This window comes from Rhinopithecus bieti, unplaced genomic scaffold (assembly GCF_001698545.2).
Source record: "Rhinopithecus bieti isolate Rb0 unplaced genomic scaffold, ASM169854v2 scaffold_1017, whole genome shotgun sequence".
NCBI lineage: Eukaryota > Metazoa > Chordata > Mammalia > Primates > Cercopithecidae > Rhinopithecus > Rhinopithecus bieti.
The window spans coordinates 2,146,902-2,166,603 of NW_016803657.1; the positions used below are offsets into that span (position 1 = coordinate 2,146,902).

Consider the following 19,702-nt stretch of genomic DNA (forward strand, 5'->3'; position numbering starts at 1 on the left):
TCGGCCACCCCTGAGCTCGAGACCTATGGAATTCTTACGGAATTCTCTCTTCCCCAACAGCACACCTGGCTTTTCTGCCCCATCACTTTAATGGACACGGTGTTACACCAGACGACTTTACACAAAAAAGAAAAACGGAGCATTGTCACCAGCATCTCACGGAAACAAATATATGTTACATTGTCACACGTCACATCCAACGCACATTCCTGGGCAAGGTGCTGTAACCAGTGCAGAGCTGGACAGCAGCCCACAGGCCCAGGCAGGGCCCCAGCAGGCGTCCAAGGACCAGGAACCAGGTTGCAACCACCTGGCCCTGCACTTCCCCTCCAGCCTCCAGGCTGCCCTGATGAGGCTGAAAACAGCACCACGAAGATAAGCTGTTGAAGACAATCCTTCATAAGAACCTTCCATCAGCACATGGACAACAGATGCCAGCCAGCCGCTGGTCCACAGATGGTCCACGGAGAACGTGGGGTCAAGATTGAAAGTGACCTCGATGGTTTGTCTCGTGGGCCTGGAGGTGGTGGAGGGGCCAGCCCGGGCAGGGTATGGTGGGCGCCACACGTGGACACACCAGGTCAGGTGGGCTCCCTTCTTGGATGAAACTCTTCATGGTCTTCTGGCTACTCTGACACTCCTCATCCGCTCCAGGGAGTGGAGCCTGCAGGAGGATGCCCTTGGCCTAACCCCCGTAGGTGCTAAACCATGGAGGCAGGTCCAGGGACCCCACCCAGAAAGCTCCGACCTCCGCTTCCACCCAACAAAACACCGCATGACCTGGCAACCAGGGTCTAGAATCAGTGCTAGAAAAACATACCACAAAACGCTTCTCACGTCCATGGGTTTTGTTGGTGGTATTTTTTTTTTAATTTTAGATCAACAAAAAAAGAACATAGCAGGCTCTCAGGTATATAAAACAGGTAATATTAGGTAAACATACAAACTTCACCTTTACAAAAAAACAAACCACACACACACATTTCTGTTAATACACGTAAAGCACAATATCTTACCAAAAATAAAGAATTTGGGTTCTGTCCAAACACTGGCAGCAAAGGGAGTGACCGCCACCACGGCACCAGGGCACATTGACAACACAGATAGAAGCGGCAATGCATCTCATGTGCCGCGCGGGGAACACAGCATTCTAGGTGTACACTGCGGGGAACAAGGTGTCACTCAGCCACAAACAGGGGCTCTGGGGCAGGTGCCGCAGGGACGGCATACGATTGGTTGACGCATAGTTCTTTCAAAATGGCTTAAATTAAAAAATAAAGCAGGGTAAGGGAGAAACACAAAGCCAGAAACATTTAGGAAATGATGCATAGGTAGGTATACCATGTTTATTTTAATACATCTCATTAGTTTGCATCTTGCTAGGAAAAATACCGTTGCACTGTCCTGACAGTTACAGCAGCCTGTGTGTTATCGGTGTAAATGTCATCCAAGAGATAATTAAAAAAAAAAAAAAAAAAAAAAAAAAAAAAAAAAANCAAAAAAAAAAAAAAAAAAAATTAAAAAAAAAAAAAAAAAAAAAAAAAAAAAAAAAACAAGCCAAAGAGTAAAAAGGAAAGCTTAATAATCACTTTATGGTGTAAAAAAAAAAAAATCCACTTAAGGCTCTCAGGAAGGTTTCTGTATGGGCTTAAATACTACAGCGAGGAGGTGTGGTTTCTAGAGTTCGCGTGGCGGTTTCCAAGACATTCCTGCTTCCTGCGTGCCCCTGCAGAGCCCGCCAGCACCCCTCTGGAGTCGTTCCCAAAGCAGGCTCTGCATCCTCGGCAAAAAAGCACCTGTGACCACCCGGACAGAAATCCAGTCTGCTGAGACCTCTGCACTTCCATCCCACGGGAGCGACCCTCCATCTCGTCGAGTTTAGATATTTTTGTGAGTCCGTTTTGTTTTTGTCATGTTTTGTGGTTTTGTTTTCTCTCTCTCTCTCTCTCTTTTTGACAAGGAAGCTTCTTACTGCTTCACCGAGTGCTACAATACTTGCTTTGATGTCACATTAAACAAATGTGCACTGTCTCTTTGTTCTCCCGAGTGTTCTCGGACACAGTTTTTCACGGAGGAGAACAAAGACCGCACACTGGCAATAAAGCACCGTACATAGTAGGTTCAGGAATGTAACACGCCATGTACATCCATGTCCCAGGAAAGGGCTGCGGCTCATCCTCACCTCACATCTGCAGGGAGAAGGGAAAGACAGACACTGAGACCACCGACCAAGTGAACCACCCAGCACACACATCACTGCATAGGAGGCAAACAGCGTGAAAACATTTAACCCAATCAGGGGTACACATGGATTTCAAGTTTTCATGAAATTTCCAGAATCACATTTGCCACATTAGCCATGTCGCAGTACCCTGACAGGAATTGGGATTAGGCTCCCAGCATCTCACAGGACATGTCTAGAGACCAAGCCCCATTCTTCCATTGTACAGATGGGGGAAACTGAGGCCAAGAATGGTTCATTTGCCCTTCTCCCTGCCTTCCTGTCTTCCAGCCTAGGGCTTAGATGTGATTTCTGGAGCTCTGGCAGCCACCTTGGCCCATGAGATAATCCTGAGGATGGAGGCCACCAGCCAGACAGAAGAGTCTGCACCTAGGCAGACCTATGCTGATTCTTTAAGAACAACTCTTCCGCATCCTATGTTGCTGCTCCTTCGCACACTCCAACACTTGAGCCACCTATAATCTGAGCATGAGTGCCAGCCAGGCATGGGACAACAGGAGTGCCAGCCTCTCACCGTGGGGTCTGTCACCAACAGGCCCATGGAGGCCAGAGCCTAACGCTCTGTAGAAACAGGACCTGCAGGCAGGCACGAAACCACCCATCACACCACACTTTGGGCAAATGAAGCCAAGGCTGGATGACCAACAGTCCTGGACTACTTCAAAGACCCGCCCAAGTGGATACTTTCCTCCCAAGAGGCTCCTCATGAATGGACCTCACCCACAGGCCCAAGTCCCACATTGCAAACAGGAGCCAGGGTTCTCAGACACCCTATCTCTGAGAGCCTCCTCTCTTCTAAAGAAACTATTTGTTTTGGCCGCCATGGAGTCCCACGTGCCAGAAGGAGGAACCAGGCCAGACAGGGCTCCAACTTTCCCAAGCCAGGCGGGCCAATGCCAATGACCAGGAAGGCTTGAAACTGCCTCCTCCGTGAAGACAGCGACTGCCTAGGTCCCATTTTCATCTGGGAAGTGACGTGTGTTGCTAGGAGACGTTTCCCAAGCTCCCTTGCAGTGGAGGGATGGCAGCTGAGAAAAACACAAAAGTCACTGGGTGGAATTTCCAGGATCGCTCTCTAAGGGTGTTATTTTGCCCTTTTCCCCCCTCACTCCTTCTTTCAGCCTGGAGCACAGATGTGGTTTCTGGAGCTTTCGCAGCCACCTTGGGCCATGAGGCAACTGCAGACGGATGCCACTAGCCAGACAGAAGGGAGACCCTGATGATACCTCAAGACTACGCTCCCTGCTCTGCAAGCCCACCTTTAGATGAAAATCACGAAGCTCGACCTTATCTCAATCCCTGTGCTGTCTGGCGCCACTAGCAGCCAAATGCAATTTCCAACACAGGAGCCAACAGCCCTGCGCGTTTATAAAGGATTTCCAGATATATTCAGCCTCCAACAGTCCTTATCTGTAATCTCCGTTAAGCCTCAGTTTTTTCATCTGTCAAATGGGGTGGGTGATCCCAGAGTGGTCAGGTGGTCAGAGCTGCCCCACCGCTGCTCAGGTCGCCCAATCCATTCCATTCATGTGTAATGCTCCTGCGTCCCCAATCAACGACAAAGAGAAGGACAAAGCTGGAGGCAGGCTCCCAGAGTGGGAGTGAGCCGCGGGCCAGGGCGTACTGCGAGGCAGGAGCAGACGGGGAGCAAGGAGACCCAAGCCGAGCAGACACCATGAAGGCCAATCAGGGCCACGTCCCCGCCGCACCCGGCGAGACAGGAAGCGTGATTTGCTGGTGTGATCAGTTGGTTGCACTTCCCCGCCCTGCAGGACTTAGCGTGTCCGGCGGACAGGTCCTACCTGGTTGGCTGCTTTAGGTGGGTTTTAACCTTTTTCTTTTCCGTTTTTTACCTGACTCCCTAGGCCTTCCTGTTAACAAAAGGGCACGGCGGTGAGTGGGCCAGGGGATGGCCGTCGGGATGAAGAACTGAAGCAACAAATACCTACGGTATTTATCTTTCCAGAAGAGAAGGCCAGCACCCTGGCATGGAGAAACTTCTGAGTCCCCTCGTGCTCTCAGGGCCCAGACACAGCAGGGCACAGAGGCCATTCTGCTCCTGGGTGGAGTCCGCCCGGTGGGGTGAAGGAGAGACCCCAGCCAGCCAGGGCAGCTGTAGTCCTCGAACCTGCTCCTCCCGCCCATCCCGGCAGGGGCCCTTCTTCAGATTCTTCTCATCTCAGCCCCGTGGTCCACTGATGAGTTGGGCATCTTATGCATTCCCAGCCCCTCTCAGTGAGGCCTGAACCTCCTCTCCTGTCAGTGCCGCGGCTTGGGCTGCCCTCCCCACGGGACACCTGCAGGCGTGGGATCTGCCTCCTCAGCAGGCATTTGGCCCAGGAGCAGGCCAACAAGCCCTTCAACAGCAGCCCAGATGCACACAGTAGTGAGCATCGCGCTCCAGGGGGCCACCTAACACCCCAAAAGCAAGGCTCCGAGGATCTGTTCTCGAACACCAATGCCAACAAAGGCAGCCACTCACCCGTGTCCTCTTCCCGATAATCCGGATTCAGGCTGGTGGTTGCACAGGCGCACTCCAAATGCTCCTCTAACCTCACCTGGACTTCTTTTAATTTTGGTTTCTTCCTGACGTATTCCACCTTGGCCACCTGCCCGACAGAACACAGCCCAGCCATGAATGCCTGCATGGAGCTTCAGACATCACGACGTGCTGGGAGTCAGGGACAGGCTGGGAGGGAGGAGAGAGCAGCCTGACCTCTGACCTCTGACCTCCTCCCAAGAACGCTACCTTGTGGTGGGGAGTGTAGGAGTACCAGGTGAAAAACCTACAAGCTGCAGTGCAGTTTTTTGTGTGTGTGTTTTAGTTTTTTTGAGTAGGGTCTCACCCTGTCACCCAGGCCAATCATAGCTCTCTGCAGCCTTGCACTCTTGGGCTCAAATGATCCTTCCACCTCAGCCTCCCACCTGTAAACACGGGCCACCATACCCAGCTAATTTTAAATTTTTTTTTCTGGTAGAGATGAGATCTCGCTATGTTGCCGAGGTTGATGTTGAACTCCTGGACTCAAGTGATCCTCCTGCCTCAGCCTCCCAAAGTGCTGGAATTTCAAGCGAGAGCCACCACGCCTGGCATTGGAGCATGGCATTTTGTAGATTCATCCTATTTTTGTTTAAAATAAACCCAAAGGTTCACGTGTGCCTGAGGGGTCTAAAGGATGCACACTGCTAAGGTGTGGGAGTTTGGGGGTTCTGGGGTGCAGGTGGCCAGGGAAAGTGTTTGCTTGTGTGTGGATGTGCAGCCGGAAAATGTTTTCAAATGATCATGTTGTTATTAAATACATTTTAAAAGCCAGGCTGAGCATGGTGGCTCACGCCTGTAATCCCAGCACTCTGGAAGGCCAAGGCAGGAGGATCACTTAACTCCAGGGGTTCAGGACCAGCCTGGGCAACACAGTAAGAGCCTGTCTCTAAAAACAAGTTAAAAATTAGCGAGCCATGGTGGCACCTGTAGTCCCAGCCTACTCAGGAGGCTGAGGTTGGAGGATGACTTGAGCCTAGGAGTTTGAGGCTGCAGTGAGCTGTGATCATACCACTGCACTCCAGCCTGGGCGATACACCAAGACCCTATCTCTATTAATTAAAAAAAAAAAATTAAAGCCATGGCCTAGGAATGGGGGTTTCGTGGCTGTATCCTAGCCCGAGGTTGTTGTGGACCTGAAAGTCCAGATGATAATCCCAGCTGCTGGCCTGATGAGGACCCCACCTCCCTGCCAGCCCCCAGGCAGCAGGGCCAGCAGACCCACAACCAGGGTCCCCTCATGGCTCCCCCAGGTCCGAGGCTCTCCTTGGGCACAGAGAGGCCTGACCTCGGAAACCAGGGCCAGGAACCCTGGGCCATCACTGAGGCTCCACAAGATGAACCGGGAGGAGCACAGGCTGGCGGGCTGTGGCTGTCAGGCACAGGCAGCTCAAAAACGAACCAGACCTCAGCCGGGTGTCCCTCTTCAGACTGGACTCTGCCTGTCTGTGAGCCACACCTGCCCTTAATTCTCCAGGCAGTATGTTGTGGTTCTACAACATAGGGGTCCTGCCTCCACAGCCCCTTCCCGGAGGAGCTGAAGGCAGACAATGGCCCAGTCCAGGCCAGAGAGGGGAGCTTCAGGGATTCAACAAGGGAGGCAAGAAACACACACACACATGCACACATGCATAATGCACATACAAGCCCCATCATGGGAACACAACTCCACCCCACACACACACCTGTATAATGCACACACATACCCTGTCATGGGGAGGCAACTCCACCCCCCACACACATTTATGCAGGCATAATGCACACATGGGCCCCGTTATGGGAATCTTACTACACACACACCTGGCATCAACAGACCCCTAATGCACGGCCAGGGACCGCGTGAGTCGAGCACCGGCTCTCCCAGCCCAAACCCCAGCACTCATGTCATCCTCCCAACCACCCTATAAGGAGGCACGACTGGCACCTCCATTTATAGAAGAAGAAACTGAGGCACAGGCAAGCCCTAACTAAACCTGTCCCTAACTGCTAGGCTGTCCCACCTGCCCCCTGGGGCACATGCCAGGGAACAGCCACCACCTTCCTGCCCTCCCAGGCCCTGGGGAGCTGAGCACCCAGCAGGCGCCCCATCTGTGCCCATGGAACCAGCCCTGCCGCATACAGGGTCTAAGTCCAAGAACAGCCCCCACTTCACCCTCACGGGTTCATGGGGAAACTGAGGCTAAAAAGGAAACAGAGGCCGGGTCACCTCCTGAGCACAGGGGCGTGGGGGAATGCACGCTGCTGGGTGAATGAGGAGACCTCAGCACAAGGTCAGATGCCCCCAGCCCAGTGGCCCTGCCTCCCAGGTGGTCAGGAGGGTAAAGGAGGGAAGAGGGGAATATTTCCCAACCTTCTTCAGGGGGCGGGGTGGGGGACTCTGGAGACTGGGCATCAGCAGGACCCCCAGGCAGAAGGTCAGCTCTGCACCCTGGGACCAGGCAGGCTCCGAAGGTAAGCCAGTCCCTAAGGCACTGGGGACCAAGCTTGTCCCAGGCTGAGTTAATGGTTAACCCACAGTGCAAAGGGTGCCTGCAGGCGTGTGAAGTGGTCTGGCCTGCCTGGGGCATGAACAGACAGCCAAGTATGAGCTCAACAGGTGCAGGGCGTGGGACGCCTGGGGTCAGGAGCCAGCTCAGAAACAGGACCTGGCCTGGGAGGTTTCGCTACGTCATAAAGCGTGAGAGAAAGCGGCCGGGACACCGCCGCTTCCTGGATGGGGCTCCTTTCCATTCGGGAGGCCTCAGACCAGTCCCCCAACTCCTGCGGCAATCTGCCCCTTTCCCCAGGACAGAATCCTCCAGAGAGAGACCTGCAGCTGTGCACACACTTCCACCTCCCATCTGTAAAAGGGAAGCCGATCACACCCACTCAGGGGTTGAGGAATGAGGCTGCACACGCAGAAGCCCCCAGAACTGAGGACAAAGCCATCCTTCAGGAGTGGGCTGCCACTGGCATCTATTCTAACACAGAGCCTCGAAACCAACCCACCCCCTGGTCCCCAAGCTCAGCACAGTACCACCCCCCACCCACCACAGGCAGAGAGTAGGTCTAGAGTCACGCTCCTATTGAGGGGCTGGGGTGGGAGAGGCCCAGCCTGAGGATGAACTGCAGCAAAGCCTCAAGAGGAGCGGCAGGGCCGCCTGGGACCTCAGCCACCCCAGCCCTCCAAGCGTGTCCTTAGCCCTCCCTGAGTCAAGAACTGCCAGGTAGTAAGTAACTAGGGATCCCAGTGCACAAAACCAGACCCAGCCCCGTCCTGCCTTGGCAGGGGCCGAGCTCCTTCCTCCCCTCCCCTGGAGGCCCTGGACACAGGTCCCAGCAGGAGGAACAACACCAGCCTCACATCCTGCCACCTCCCGGGCTCGAAGCACCCCTACTGTGCTGCTCCCACCCGCCCTCAGCCTCTGCAGGGGCGGCCAAGTGAGGCATGAGGCAGGTGGGCTCTGAAATCTGGGTTCGTGGGGATGGGCTCGGGTAGGGCGCCCTGTTCTGCTCCCGGCCCTGACCCTCCAGGTGGCACAGCCTCTTTGGTCAACAAGCAGCCTCACCTAGTTCCCTCGGCAGGGCAGATACCAGGGCCCGGCTCAGCAGAGACCGCAGGCCCATCTGGCCAGACACCAGATGCCCAGGTGAGGGGCAGGCTCGCTGTCATCCACTCAAGATGGCTAGCCGCCGCGGGTATGTGGGCTCCCAGGACACATCAGAAATGCCGCCCCTCTGGGCACCGTGCGAAAGGCACATGGCACGGCCGCTCATCTGGGAACCCACTGTCTCCTCAGACAAGCCCATTTTTATCAAACAAAAACAAACAGCGATTTACGATTGCACCTGTTTCTGAGTATGCCAGGATTCTGGGCTGTTCCACCACCTCTGTCTGGCGAGGAAATAGCTGCATTTTTCTCCCAAGAACACAAAATGAATATCGGATTCTCACAAAAACCTCCTCCATAAAAGAAGGCCAAGTCCAAAGAACAGAGACTACGATGTCCTCAGGACTCCCACAGTAGGTGGCCCGGCCCCCAGACCCCAAGCCGGAGCCCAAGTGATGGGGGTGGGGGGTCTCCATGTCCCTCCCCTTTTTCCGTCCCAGAGATGTGGGCTGCACCTTAGCACACCAGACATTCCAAATCCCCACAGCTGAGTTCACCTGCATTGTAAGCCGCCCCACCGCAACACTCCCTGCTCGAACCCACCCGAGACTATAACGCAGGGACACTGTCACCCCTCTAGACCTGGGATGCCGAGTCCCTGCTGCTACAAAGCCCAGAGGCTGCAGACACCCTCTGAGGAGGGCTTGGGACAGTCACTCCCTGCAGGGGACCCCACCCCCACTCCAGGTTATGTCCTGACCCTTTCAAAGCTCCAAGACAGAATATCAGCCATGGAAGACACCTGACTGGACCACACACGCCCGTCACTGTAACCCTCACAGTCACCCTGTGAGGACGCCATCGTGGTCCATTTTAGAGATGAGAACACACAGCACAGACAAGGGAAGCCCCAAGCCCAGGGTCACACAGTGTTGAATCTCCATTCCTAGCCTGCACTCCTTCTCACCTCTTTCACAGAAAGGAAGCCTAAACTCCGAAAGAGCAGAGCCCCGGCCCCACCGCCCCACAGCCCAACCTGGGGGTCTCTCAACAGAGACTTGGAATGTCACTCAATCCAGATGCTGACTTCGGTCATGAGGATCCCAGCCGGGCGTAGTGGCTCACACCTGTAATCCCAGCACTTTGGGAGGCCGAGGCGGGCAGATTACCTAAGGTCAGGAGTTCGAGACTGGCCTGACCAACATGGCAAAACCCCATCTCTACTAAAAAATACAAAAAATAGCCCGGCATGGTGGCGTATGCCTGTAATCCCAGCTATTCGAGAGGCTGAGGCAGGAGAATCACCTGAACCCAGGAGGCAGAGGTTGCAGTGAGCTGAGATCGGGCCACTGCACTCCAGCCTGGGCAACAAGTGAGACTCTGTCTTTAAAAACAAAACAAAACAAAATCCCTCAAATCGGGCATGGAGGAGGTTCATACCTGTGATCCCCGGAATTTGACACCAGCCTGGCCAACAAAGCAAGATCCAGTCTTTATAAAAAAGGAAAAAAAGAAGATCCTGCCTCCTTCAGCACCGCCCCCACATCCACTAAGAATGGAAGCAATGCCCAGGCCTCAAGCTCGTGTAAGAGGCCCCTGCTCAGCCTGGCTCAAGAGAACCCCAACTCCACCCACCTAGAGACTCCTGCACCAGACCCCAGAGAGTGGACAGAGGCGTGGCTGGGAGCTTCTCACCCAGAACACCCCAGCCACTCCGTTCCAGGGAGCAGAGGCCCATCCCGAGCAACAGGTGAGCACACACCTTCTGGAAGCCTCCAGCCCGGCAAGGGCTCAGAGTCAGCTCCATCCCGGCTAGACCCCTGCAGCCCTCGGGCTGGCATCTCATCCCCATGGTCCACGTCCAGGCCCACACTCCTGTCCTACCCCCGAGGCTTGGGTCTGGGGGAAGAGTTGGGCGTCCAGGGACCAAGAGCTAACTGTGCCAGGCAGAGTGCAAGGAAACGCCCACCCAGCTGGGGACCCCAGCCAGTCTCTCCCCGAGGCTGCCAGTCAGTCACATCCTGGTGATTCCAGCAGAGCCTGTGCCGGGCAGTGACCACTCCTGGCTTCACTACCATCTTCTAACAAGAGACATCTGAATGTTGACTGGAAGGGCATAAAAAATGGAAACAGGAGGTACCACGCCCAGCCTGGGTGGACAGACTGTGGGGGCCCCTCCCGGCCAGCCCCAACCTCGTTGACCTTGGCTGACCCCATGCCCACTCACAGGCATGGAGTCTGAGGCTCTGGGGCCCATCTCCTTCTCACCAGGTTGACAGCCACCTCCATCCGCAGTGGCAGGACCAGCCTCTTGGCTCAGCCTCCACAGTGGGCCTCCTGTTTCCTCTGACCTTTGTCCCCTCAGCCAGAGCCCCCTGTGTCCGGAGCCAGATGGGTGGGCAGGGAGAAGACACCTCCCAGAAGCGGGAACATGAGGGGGGCCTGGGTCTGAGGAGGTGGGAACTGGTCCGCCCGGCTCTGCTGCAGGACACAGCCCTGAGGTCTTAGGACACCCTGTCCCCACTTGGGCTGACCAGGACCCTGTCCCACCAGATGAGACCCAGAGGCAGAGCCCTAGTCCCGGCTCCACCACTGCACAGAGCAAAGCAGGGGCCACTCCTGGAGAGGGAACTGGCCCTCATCCCCAATGTTGCACCGGCCAGAGGGTGCTGGAAGCCTCTAGACCCCACCCAGCCTGCTCCGGGGGCCGGGGGAGGGAGGCAGCACGGCTCTGTAGGACCAAGCCCTCCTATCCTCACCCCATGACGAGCCAGGGAGGGAAGGGTGGGGCCTGCCCAAGGCTGAGCCATGGGCTGAGAGCCTCTCCCCACACCTCCAAGGCTCCCCCAACACCCAGAACTGACATGAGAATCTCTAATGAGAACAAGACCACAGGTATCCCAGACTCAGAGCTCACAAGGGCCTCCAACATATAACTTGGGAGGATGCCGAGGTCCACAGAAAGGCAGAGGTTGTGCCTCAGGGAGGCACACAGGACAGAGGGGACAGTGCTGGGCTCACGGCCGGGGGACCTGGAGGCCCGAGTCAGGCCCTCCCCTCCCCTCCTTCCCTGACCCCCTGGCAGTAAATATCCTCTAAGGACAGAAGAATGCCCCAGACAAGCACCCGCAGGGCCCTGGGAAAAACGGGGCTTCGAAAGGGGAGCGTGTGGCCTTGGAGATCCCAGGGAGTAAGATGTGGAATCTGCTTACTCAATACCCAGGCACCTTGGAGGACCAAGTCCCCAGAGGCCAAGATAATTCTCAGTTATGGGTCTAAAGTGCCTGGTCGTGTGACGAGGAAACGGCCCGACTGGCTGCAAAGTCCTTCGTGGAGAACCTTCTCCCCCTGCCCCATCTCCCTCCAGGGCCTGGAATCACAACAGTGGGGGGTGGGGGATGTGAAATAATTCTTTTCTAAAGTCAAAGAATGGTTACTAATGTAACCCCAAAACTGAAATCCTCAAACATAATTTCAGTGACCCCATATTCCAGGAAGAGCAGGCTCAGTGGTCACCACATCCTCAGCTGACTTGAGCCCAGGGGGTCCAGACCAGGCTGGGCAACACAGCGAGATCCCCAACTCTACAAATTTTAAAATTAGCCAGGCGTGGTGGCGTGCACCTGTCGTACTCGGGCGGCTGAGATGGGAGGATAGCTTCGGCCTGGGAGTCCGAGGCTGCAGCAAACCATGATCGCACCACCACCCCAGCCTGGGCAACAGAGCAAGACCGCATGTCAAAAAAAAAAAAAAAAAATCCTCAGAGCCAGGAGGCTCCGAGTCAAAGCAACAGCCTCCTGGACTAGGGGGGCCGCGCCCACCTGCACCCGCTGCTCAAACGCGTGGGTCCCGCAGGTCAGGTGGGAGCATTACCAGCACTTTAAACCAACTGAAGACAGTTTCCAGGGAGAGGAGCCCTAAGAGAGCCCACCCCTCCCAGATGGGAGCCCTGGGGAGGTGCCAGGCCTCACAGAAGCCAGAAGATACCTTAGACACTCACCCTGCAACCCCGTCCCCAAAACTGGAGACTGATGCCCCAACAGGCAGGAAACCTCCCTTGCAAACAGGATGGCAGCAGCCCCGGTTCTCTCAGAAGGGCCAGGCCCTGCCTCAGACCCATTGCACATGGGAGGAAAACACGCAGGCCAAAGCCAGCCCACCCAGGGCGCTGTATCCCGCAGGTCTCCGGGCACACTTCCCTGAACGCAGGGAGAAGAGGCCCAGCCATGCGGCCCTGGCCCCAGGACCTCAGCAACCAAAGAAGACCGTCAGCAAGTTCACCCGGGTGCTGCTCCTCCCCCAGCGCAACCCCAGGGAGGAAGGCCCTGCTGTGGCAGGAACGCCAATGCCCCCAGGCTTCTTACGCTGAAATCTCAGCTCAAGGGGATGGCATTAGGAGGCGGGTGTCTTAGGGAAGGCATTAAGTCCTTTTTTTTTTCTTAGAGATAGAGTCTTGCTCTGTTGTCCAGGCTGGAATGCAGGGACTCCATCACAGCTCACTGCAGCCTCAACCTCCCGACTGCGTTCTAAGACACTGAGACTGCACTGGTGCACCGAGGCTGCACCAGTTTGCTGCAGCCTCAGACTCCCAGACTGAAGCTACCCTCCCACCTAGGCCGCCCGAGTACGACAGGTGCACGCCACCACGCCTGGCTAGTTTTAAAATTCTTTGTAGAGTTGGGGATCTCGCTGTGTTGCCCAGCCTGGTCTGGACCCCCTGGGTTCAAGTCGGCTGAGGATTTGGTGACCCTGACCCTCCCACCTCAGCCTCCAGAGTAGCTGGGACCACAGGCACATGCCACTACGCCCAGATAATTTTTGTATTTTTTGTAGAGACGGGGTCCTGCCATGTTACCCAGGCTGGTCTTGAACTCCTGGGCTCAGCGATCCTCCAGCCTCAGCCTTCCACAGTGGCTGGGACTACAGGTGTGAGCCACCTCGCCCGGCCTGATTAGGTTCTAGAGATGGAGGCTTCATGAATGCAATCAGTGCCTTAGAAAGCAGCCTAGGGAGCCTGTTCACCCCGCCCCTCACACTGAGGGCCGAGCGAGAAGGCGTCTTCTACGAACCCAGAAAACACGGACCCAGCAGAGAGAGTCTGCCGGCACCCTGATCTTGGACTTCCAGCCTCCAGAACTTTGAGAAATACTTTTGTTGCTAATCAGCTCCTAGTGGATGGAATTCTGCTAAAGTAGCCTGAAAAAGACAGGCACCACCCCCAACTTAATGAAAGTGGGGCTCACCCTGGGATTCTGCAGAGGGAAGTCCGCTATCTGGCCTCGAGCCCACCCCAAGCACTCCTTCTCCTTCTCCTGGGCTGCTCTATGGGGGAAGCCGGGGGACCCTCCAAAGGTCAGGCACTTCCAGAGGCAATGCAGGCTCTGAATACCCACCCCACTCCCCTGCCACGCACCACAGCCCCCACTGAAGAGCCTGCAGAGGACTCTCCAGGTCCCAGGGACGCCAGACAGCTTCCTGCAACAGCCCCCGCACTGTGGCCTAGAGCGTGGAAAGGAGGTCAGACTCATCCCCAGAGCATCAGAGTGGAAGGCCCGGCCAGCCCTGCCTTTCCCACACCCCCAGGTGCTCCTTCTCCTCCCTGGGCCCCAGTGTACCCGCCAGGGAGATGGGAGCGCAGCCGTGCACCCCCCACCAGCCATGCCAAGTGCACCTTGTGGCCACCTGGGAGGGACCCTGGCTGCCTGGTAGGGGCGGCCCTCGGGCTGGGGTGGGGAGGGAGGGGCCGGGCTCACCTTGACGCTGCGGTGGTGGATGCGTGAGGGCTGGCACTTGACACTGCTTGTGTTGCAGCAGCCCGTGCAGCGCTTCACCTCTACACACGGGGGCCAGATCAGGAAGTTGGCGGACGTGGGGTCAACCTGACTCCGAGGAATCTCGTAAATGACCGTCCTGGTCTTGCAGACAGCAGGGACAGCTTCCTCTGCAATGGCGGGGACACAGTGAGCAGGGACTGGCCTCTGTGACCACCGCCCCACCCCAGGGCTGGGGCGGCTCCAGCTGGGCCTGGAGGGCAACCAGGGTGTGCCACAGGCCAGGATTCCTCCTAGGCAGCAGAGGCTGAGCTGGGAGCAGAGGCTCAGGGGCTGGGTGGGCAGGAGCACCACACATCCAAAGGAGCCCAGCCCGGTGCCTGCAGGCTGGAGGAACCTGAACAGGTGGGGCCAGTGACTGGGGGGGCAGAGCGGGACTTAGCAGAGAATCCTACAGCACTCACTGGGGTGCTCTGGCCTTCAAGACTGGTCTGAAGGGTGCAAAATGCAGACCCCCACAGCAAATGTCACCTGGGGAGGGCCTGCTTGCATCAGCTGGGACCAGCCACCCACACATCACACTTTAAAGTGGAAGATACAAAATCCACCCTCATGGGGGAAACCACAGCTCAGAGAGGGGATCCACCTGCTCAGGGCCACAGAGCAACGAGCAGCACCAGGGCTCAAACCCATCAGGTGGGACCCCAGAGGACGTGGGACTGGGGTAGAAAGCAGCGACTGGCCCAGGAGAACCTCCCAAACCTGCTAGTTCCTCCTCAGGGGGCTGGAGGGCCATGGGGCTGCCCTGTGAGAAGGGACAAAATATCCCCCAAATGGATGCGGGGGTGGAGCCGTGGAGCCAGGCGTGAGTGGGGCAGGGCATGCAGGGTGTGGCGAGGGCGTCCGGGGCACACGCGTCCCCACCGGTTCAACAGCCGGTGCGGGAGCACAGTGCCCATACTGCGAAATTAAGCACGACCACGTTTCCAGCAAGGCTCCTGGGGACAGGCCCCAACAAGACAGAGCACTTAAGGAATTTATGATGGCTTTTCTCCCCTGGAAGTTCTCTTGGCCCAGACCAGGACTCCAGAAGGAGCAGGCGGGCTGGGGCAGGAGACACCCCCGAAGGAGGGAGGCCTCGGGAGAGGCCAGAGCCAGAGGCACCAGGGCCAGGCCTATTTTAGGGAGGAGGGAACGGGTCGCTTGCCTGAGGCCACTGCGTTGGGAGAGTCAGCAGCTCCTCCCCACCCGGCCCTGCCCTGCCGATGGCGGCCTCCTCCACTCACCAATGCTTCTCTTCCTTCGAATGGGCAGGGGCCGCTTCTCAGCTGCATGCTTGGTGGCGTGGACCCCGTGAACTCTCAGGCTGGTGTCCAAAGAATCCTCACTCCCTGCAGGCAGAAGGAGAGCACCGTGACTGCTCTAGGCCTGTGCGCTGTGCCCTGGGCCTGTCCAGCCACACTTCCCACAGACCAGCTTTGGGAGCCACTGGGGAACAGGCACCTGGCAGCACAGCCCCCCACAGCTCCCTGCCATGAGGGGCAGGGGGCCCCCCGGGAGAACCGTGATTCCCACCAGGGCTTTTCAGATATGCAGGAGATGAAATGCCTGAAACTGCGGAAAACGCCCAATTAGCACAGAGAGCCCCAAACGCAGGGGCTGGCGACGAAGCTGAGGGCCCTTCGGGGAAGAAGCTGCAGGCAGTCTCTCCTCTGGTGCCTCCTCCGAGGTAGCCCAGGTGAGGGCTGCCCCGGGTCAGGAGGGGCTTGAGGCTGCCCAGCTCAGTGCACCTCTCCGAGGGGCACAGGGCTAAGCCAGGCCCCACCTCTGTCTGGGGGCTGGAGCAAAGGAGAAGCAGAGGCCGCTGAGATTTCTGCAGGTGCCTGTACGTCTCCCTCCCTCCCCCTCACTGAAGCAGTCCCCGAACAAGTGGCCTAACCTCTGAGGGGCACTGAAAACAGCCAGACTGGGCTGTGGGCCAGACCCCACTCATTCCTGAAATGAGTCTACTCTAGGGCCAGCGGCCATAAGGAGAGGCAGGAGGGCACGTGGCCTCTCGTGGAGCCCACACCGAGGAGTTCCTGCAGCCTGACAGAGGGAGGAGGCCTGCGGAAAGGGGTTGAGAGAAGCTGGCATCTGCCAGCCGTGTTTACAGCAAGGCGGCCAGGTGCAGGTGGGGCAGTGGCCCAGAGCCAAGACCAGCACTGACCGGGGAGCAGAACTGAGAACCCTATCCCCATCGCCCCACCCAGTGCACACACCACCCCATTCACAGGCGCTGATGGCTACGGCAGACAGGCTGGGGGAGTCTCAGGTCTCTCCGATTCCTGCAGCAGGGAGAGGACCCACAGTCCTGCCCATGGATACTGCCCGCACCTGGACACCGTGGGTGGCTCTGGGCCTCCTTGACTTGGCCCCCTGGTCCCAGCTTGGAGGGTCTCTTCCCATCTCCATCCATCCTGCCTCTCTAGCATATAACCAAGGGAGAACAGGCGCCGAGACAGTGAGCCTCACAGCCAGGGTGCCCCAGAGGCAGAGATCTCCCCACCCCCTCCTGGGAAGCTTGGGACGTCCCGGTCACCAGCCCAGACAGCTAATGGGCTCTGCACCTCCTGGGTTCAGGACTAGCAGCCCGAAGTGTCTCTTCCCAGCCCACTGAGGCATCCATGAGCGTCCGAAAACCAACCGGAGACACCTCAGCTTCCTCCGCACCCCAAGGAGCCTGAGACCCACAGATTTAAAATTAAGTCCCGCAAACCTCACAGAAGGTGGCAGGCAAAGATGAAGCCCGCCCAGAGCCCAACTTTTTACCGAAAATGACTCAATGTTCCAATGACACTAATTTTTTTTTTGAGGCTCAAAATAAGATCAGAACAGAACGACTCACGCAGTAGGAATTTCCCATCAACCAACTGTTACAAGCAGCACTTCTTTTCATGAAAAAGTGACACTTCTGAGTCACATCCTGGTGGTGCCCATCTTGCCATGGCCAAAACCAAAGAGCAACCGGTCCACTCGCCACTCGTAGGAGAAAATTCAATCGTAACACCCGCTCCCATTTTCCGATGCCTTGCGATAGCCACGTTTGCATCGGCCACTTTACCAACGACAGTTTCTGTGTGTGCGGTGGGTGCTATCACTTCTTTACATCCGAGGAAACTGAGGCCCAGAGAAATATAACAAGACAAGGAGGAGTGGCTCACAGGAGCCTCTGTGGTCTGCGTCCACAGTGCATGGGCCCTCTAGCCCTGGCTTAATAAACAGAGAAGACGGCAGCCCTGCTAGTTCACTGACCCCGAGAAAACCTGAGCTGGAGAATTTCTTGAGACAAGGGACAGAAGGGGAACGGCTCCCAGTCTAACAAGCCCACCCTTTGCCCCCAGCTCAAGATGCCAAGAGTGGACCATGCTCACCAAAGCCGCCCTTCCGATCTACTGGCTGAGACATGGCTCAGGGCAGCAGCCGCCCACAGCTCAGCAAACACAGCTCCGAGCAGCCCAGGACCAGGCCCAGGCGGCCTGGCCGGCCAGAATCACCCCTAAAACTGCTCCCAGGACAGTTAATCAGGAGGTTTTCCCTTTTGTCTTTTAGGCACAGATGTCCCAATGACAACTCCAGGACAGGGAGAATCTCCCAGCCACCCATCCTGGTCTGACTGGCCCGAGATGGGGATGGGGATATTTATGTTATCAGCCGCTCGATGAACCACGGGCACCGGGCCAGACTGCTCTGGGGAACAAAATGCCTCAGCTGCCACTGCACAAGGGACAAACAGGCCCTAAACACCGGCTGCTGGTCATTAAAAGACCACATGCTGGCCTCCGGCTCTAAAAGCCACAGGTGAAAAACCTTCACTCTTCCCTCCAGCACACCCTCCGAATGAAATGCTCGGGTTCCGGGAGGATGGCGAGGAATCCCACTACCCCTGCTCCTCCAGTCACAGCCAAGGAGCGGCCAAGCCCCCAGACAGTGCCTGGCTCAGTCTCCTTAACTGTACAATGGGACGCAGGCTGCATGCTGGGAGGAGCCAAATGCCAGTCAAAAAGCCCCACCCACCTGGAGGAGGAGTCAGCATAGCTGGGGCGCACACCTGGGATTCCTCCAGGCCTCTTTCTACTTCCTACAAAACATCAGCCTGGAAGGGTTATAAAGGAACCCCGAGGGAAAGTTCATTACATTGCGTTTCTCCAGCCCCTTCCTCGTGAGCCCTACACTGTCCCCTGCTCCTAAGACACCAGAAGCACCTCTGGATCAAAAAGGGAGTACAGGACCTGGAGGGACGCTCACCCCACGAGAACTGACCTTAACCAGTTTACAACCCTCCCTAGGAGACAGAACCTGAGTTAAGGAAAAGGCACCCCCTACAAGCTGGAGAAGCAGCCGTTGCCTCTCCTGTCCTCAGGCGAGAGACTGTGGGTCCCTCTGGTTCCATTTCCAGCCACACCTGGGGAGGGGACTGAACAGGACGAAGGAGGCCCCGCTGTGTTACAAAAGGTCCCCCCACCAAGGGCAAGCCTGGGGGCAAGAGAGGAGGTAGATGCCACCCCCATATTCTCACACCCAAAGCCTCCCAGACACTAGGAGAATCCTATTCAGACCCCAAAACCTCTCACAAGACAGGAGGGCTGAGATCCGCGCTCTCTGCATTCCCTGGGGCAGGAGGAAAGCGCTCCCGGCACATGGCTGCAGGGGGAATTTGAAACCGACTAGGAGGACTAGCTTAGGGCATCCTTGTTTTTTCTGTTTGGACCCTACAACCTAGAAGCCCCCGGGTCAGGAATGCCATCAGCATACGCCACGGAGCTGCAATGCTAAAGGCGATAATGGGTGGGGGTGGAGGAGGCGGGGCGCCAAGACCAGAATAAGAATAGTCCCAGCAGAAAGTGAATGGCCCATTTCCCTGCGGCTTCCAAAGCCAGTCCCACGAGGAGGCCCAGCTCTCCACAGGCCCCCCTTCTGCTAGCACACTCCCCCCCAAAAAGCCCTGAAACCTTCTCCGGGAAGCAGCGCCGCCTCCCCCCCCCTTTTCCAAACCCATCCGGGACCAGCGAGATTCAGGCAAGGGTTCCCCGCCACAAACCAGTGCCAAATCCCTTTCCCCAGAGTTACCCACGGAGGGACCTGGTCAAAATCCCCCCGCCCAGCTGTGCTCTAGAGTGAAACTCTACCGCCCCCGCCCCCGATAAGGATCAGCCCAGGGATTTCCTGGGTCAAGAAACTACAGAAACCATCGGCCTTGTTAGAAAATGGTCTTGGCATGAAACGAAAATAGTTCATGCCTCTCCACCACCATAATTAGGTACAAATTTCCAAATGACTAGACCATGTGATTTCACTTAATCCCTCCATGCCCCCCCCCCCTTTTTCAGAGTCTTTGCAGGGAGAGAAAATCTTCATGTCATATAAATTCTTCCAATTCTGCGGCCTTTAGTTACACTTTTTAACAAGTGTATCGCAGACCCCCTTTTTAAACCAGGTTAAGGCTCAGATTGGAGTTCCCAGGCCGAGTGCGCATTTTGAAAAGGGCGCCACAAAGGCCTGGAAGAGAGACCTCGCCTTC

The 19,702-nt window shown here is 56.7% G+C and overlaps 1 protein-coding gene across 1 annotated transcript; it reads right to left on the reverse strand.

The window, feature by feature from the left end:
• Positions 1-1,949: 1,949 nt before the first annotated feature.
• On the reverse strand, positions 1,950-18,823 carry PDGFA (platelet derived growth factor subunit A). Its single transcript, XM_017892276.1, is given in 7 exon segments — positions 1,950-2,189; positions 4,725-4,851; positions 14,125-14,312; positions 15,429-15,678; positions 15,681-15,756; positions 16,153-16,248; positions 18,756-18,823. Coding segments are annotated over 7 exon segments (816 nt in total). The 3' UTR covers positions 1,950-2,178.
• Positions 18,824-19,702: the final 879 nt, after the last annotated feature.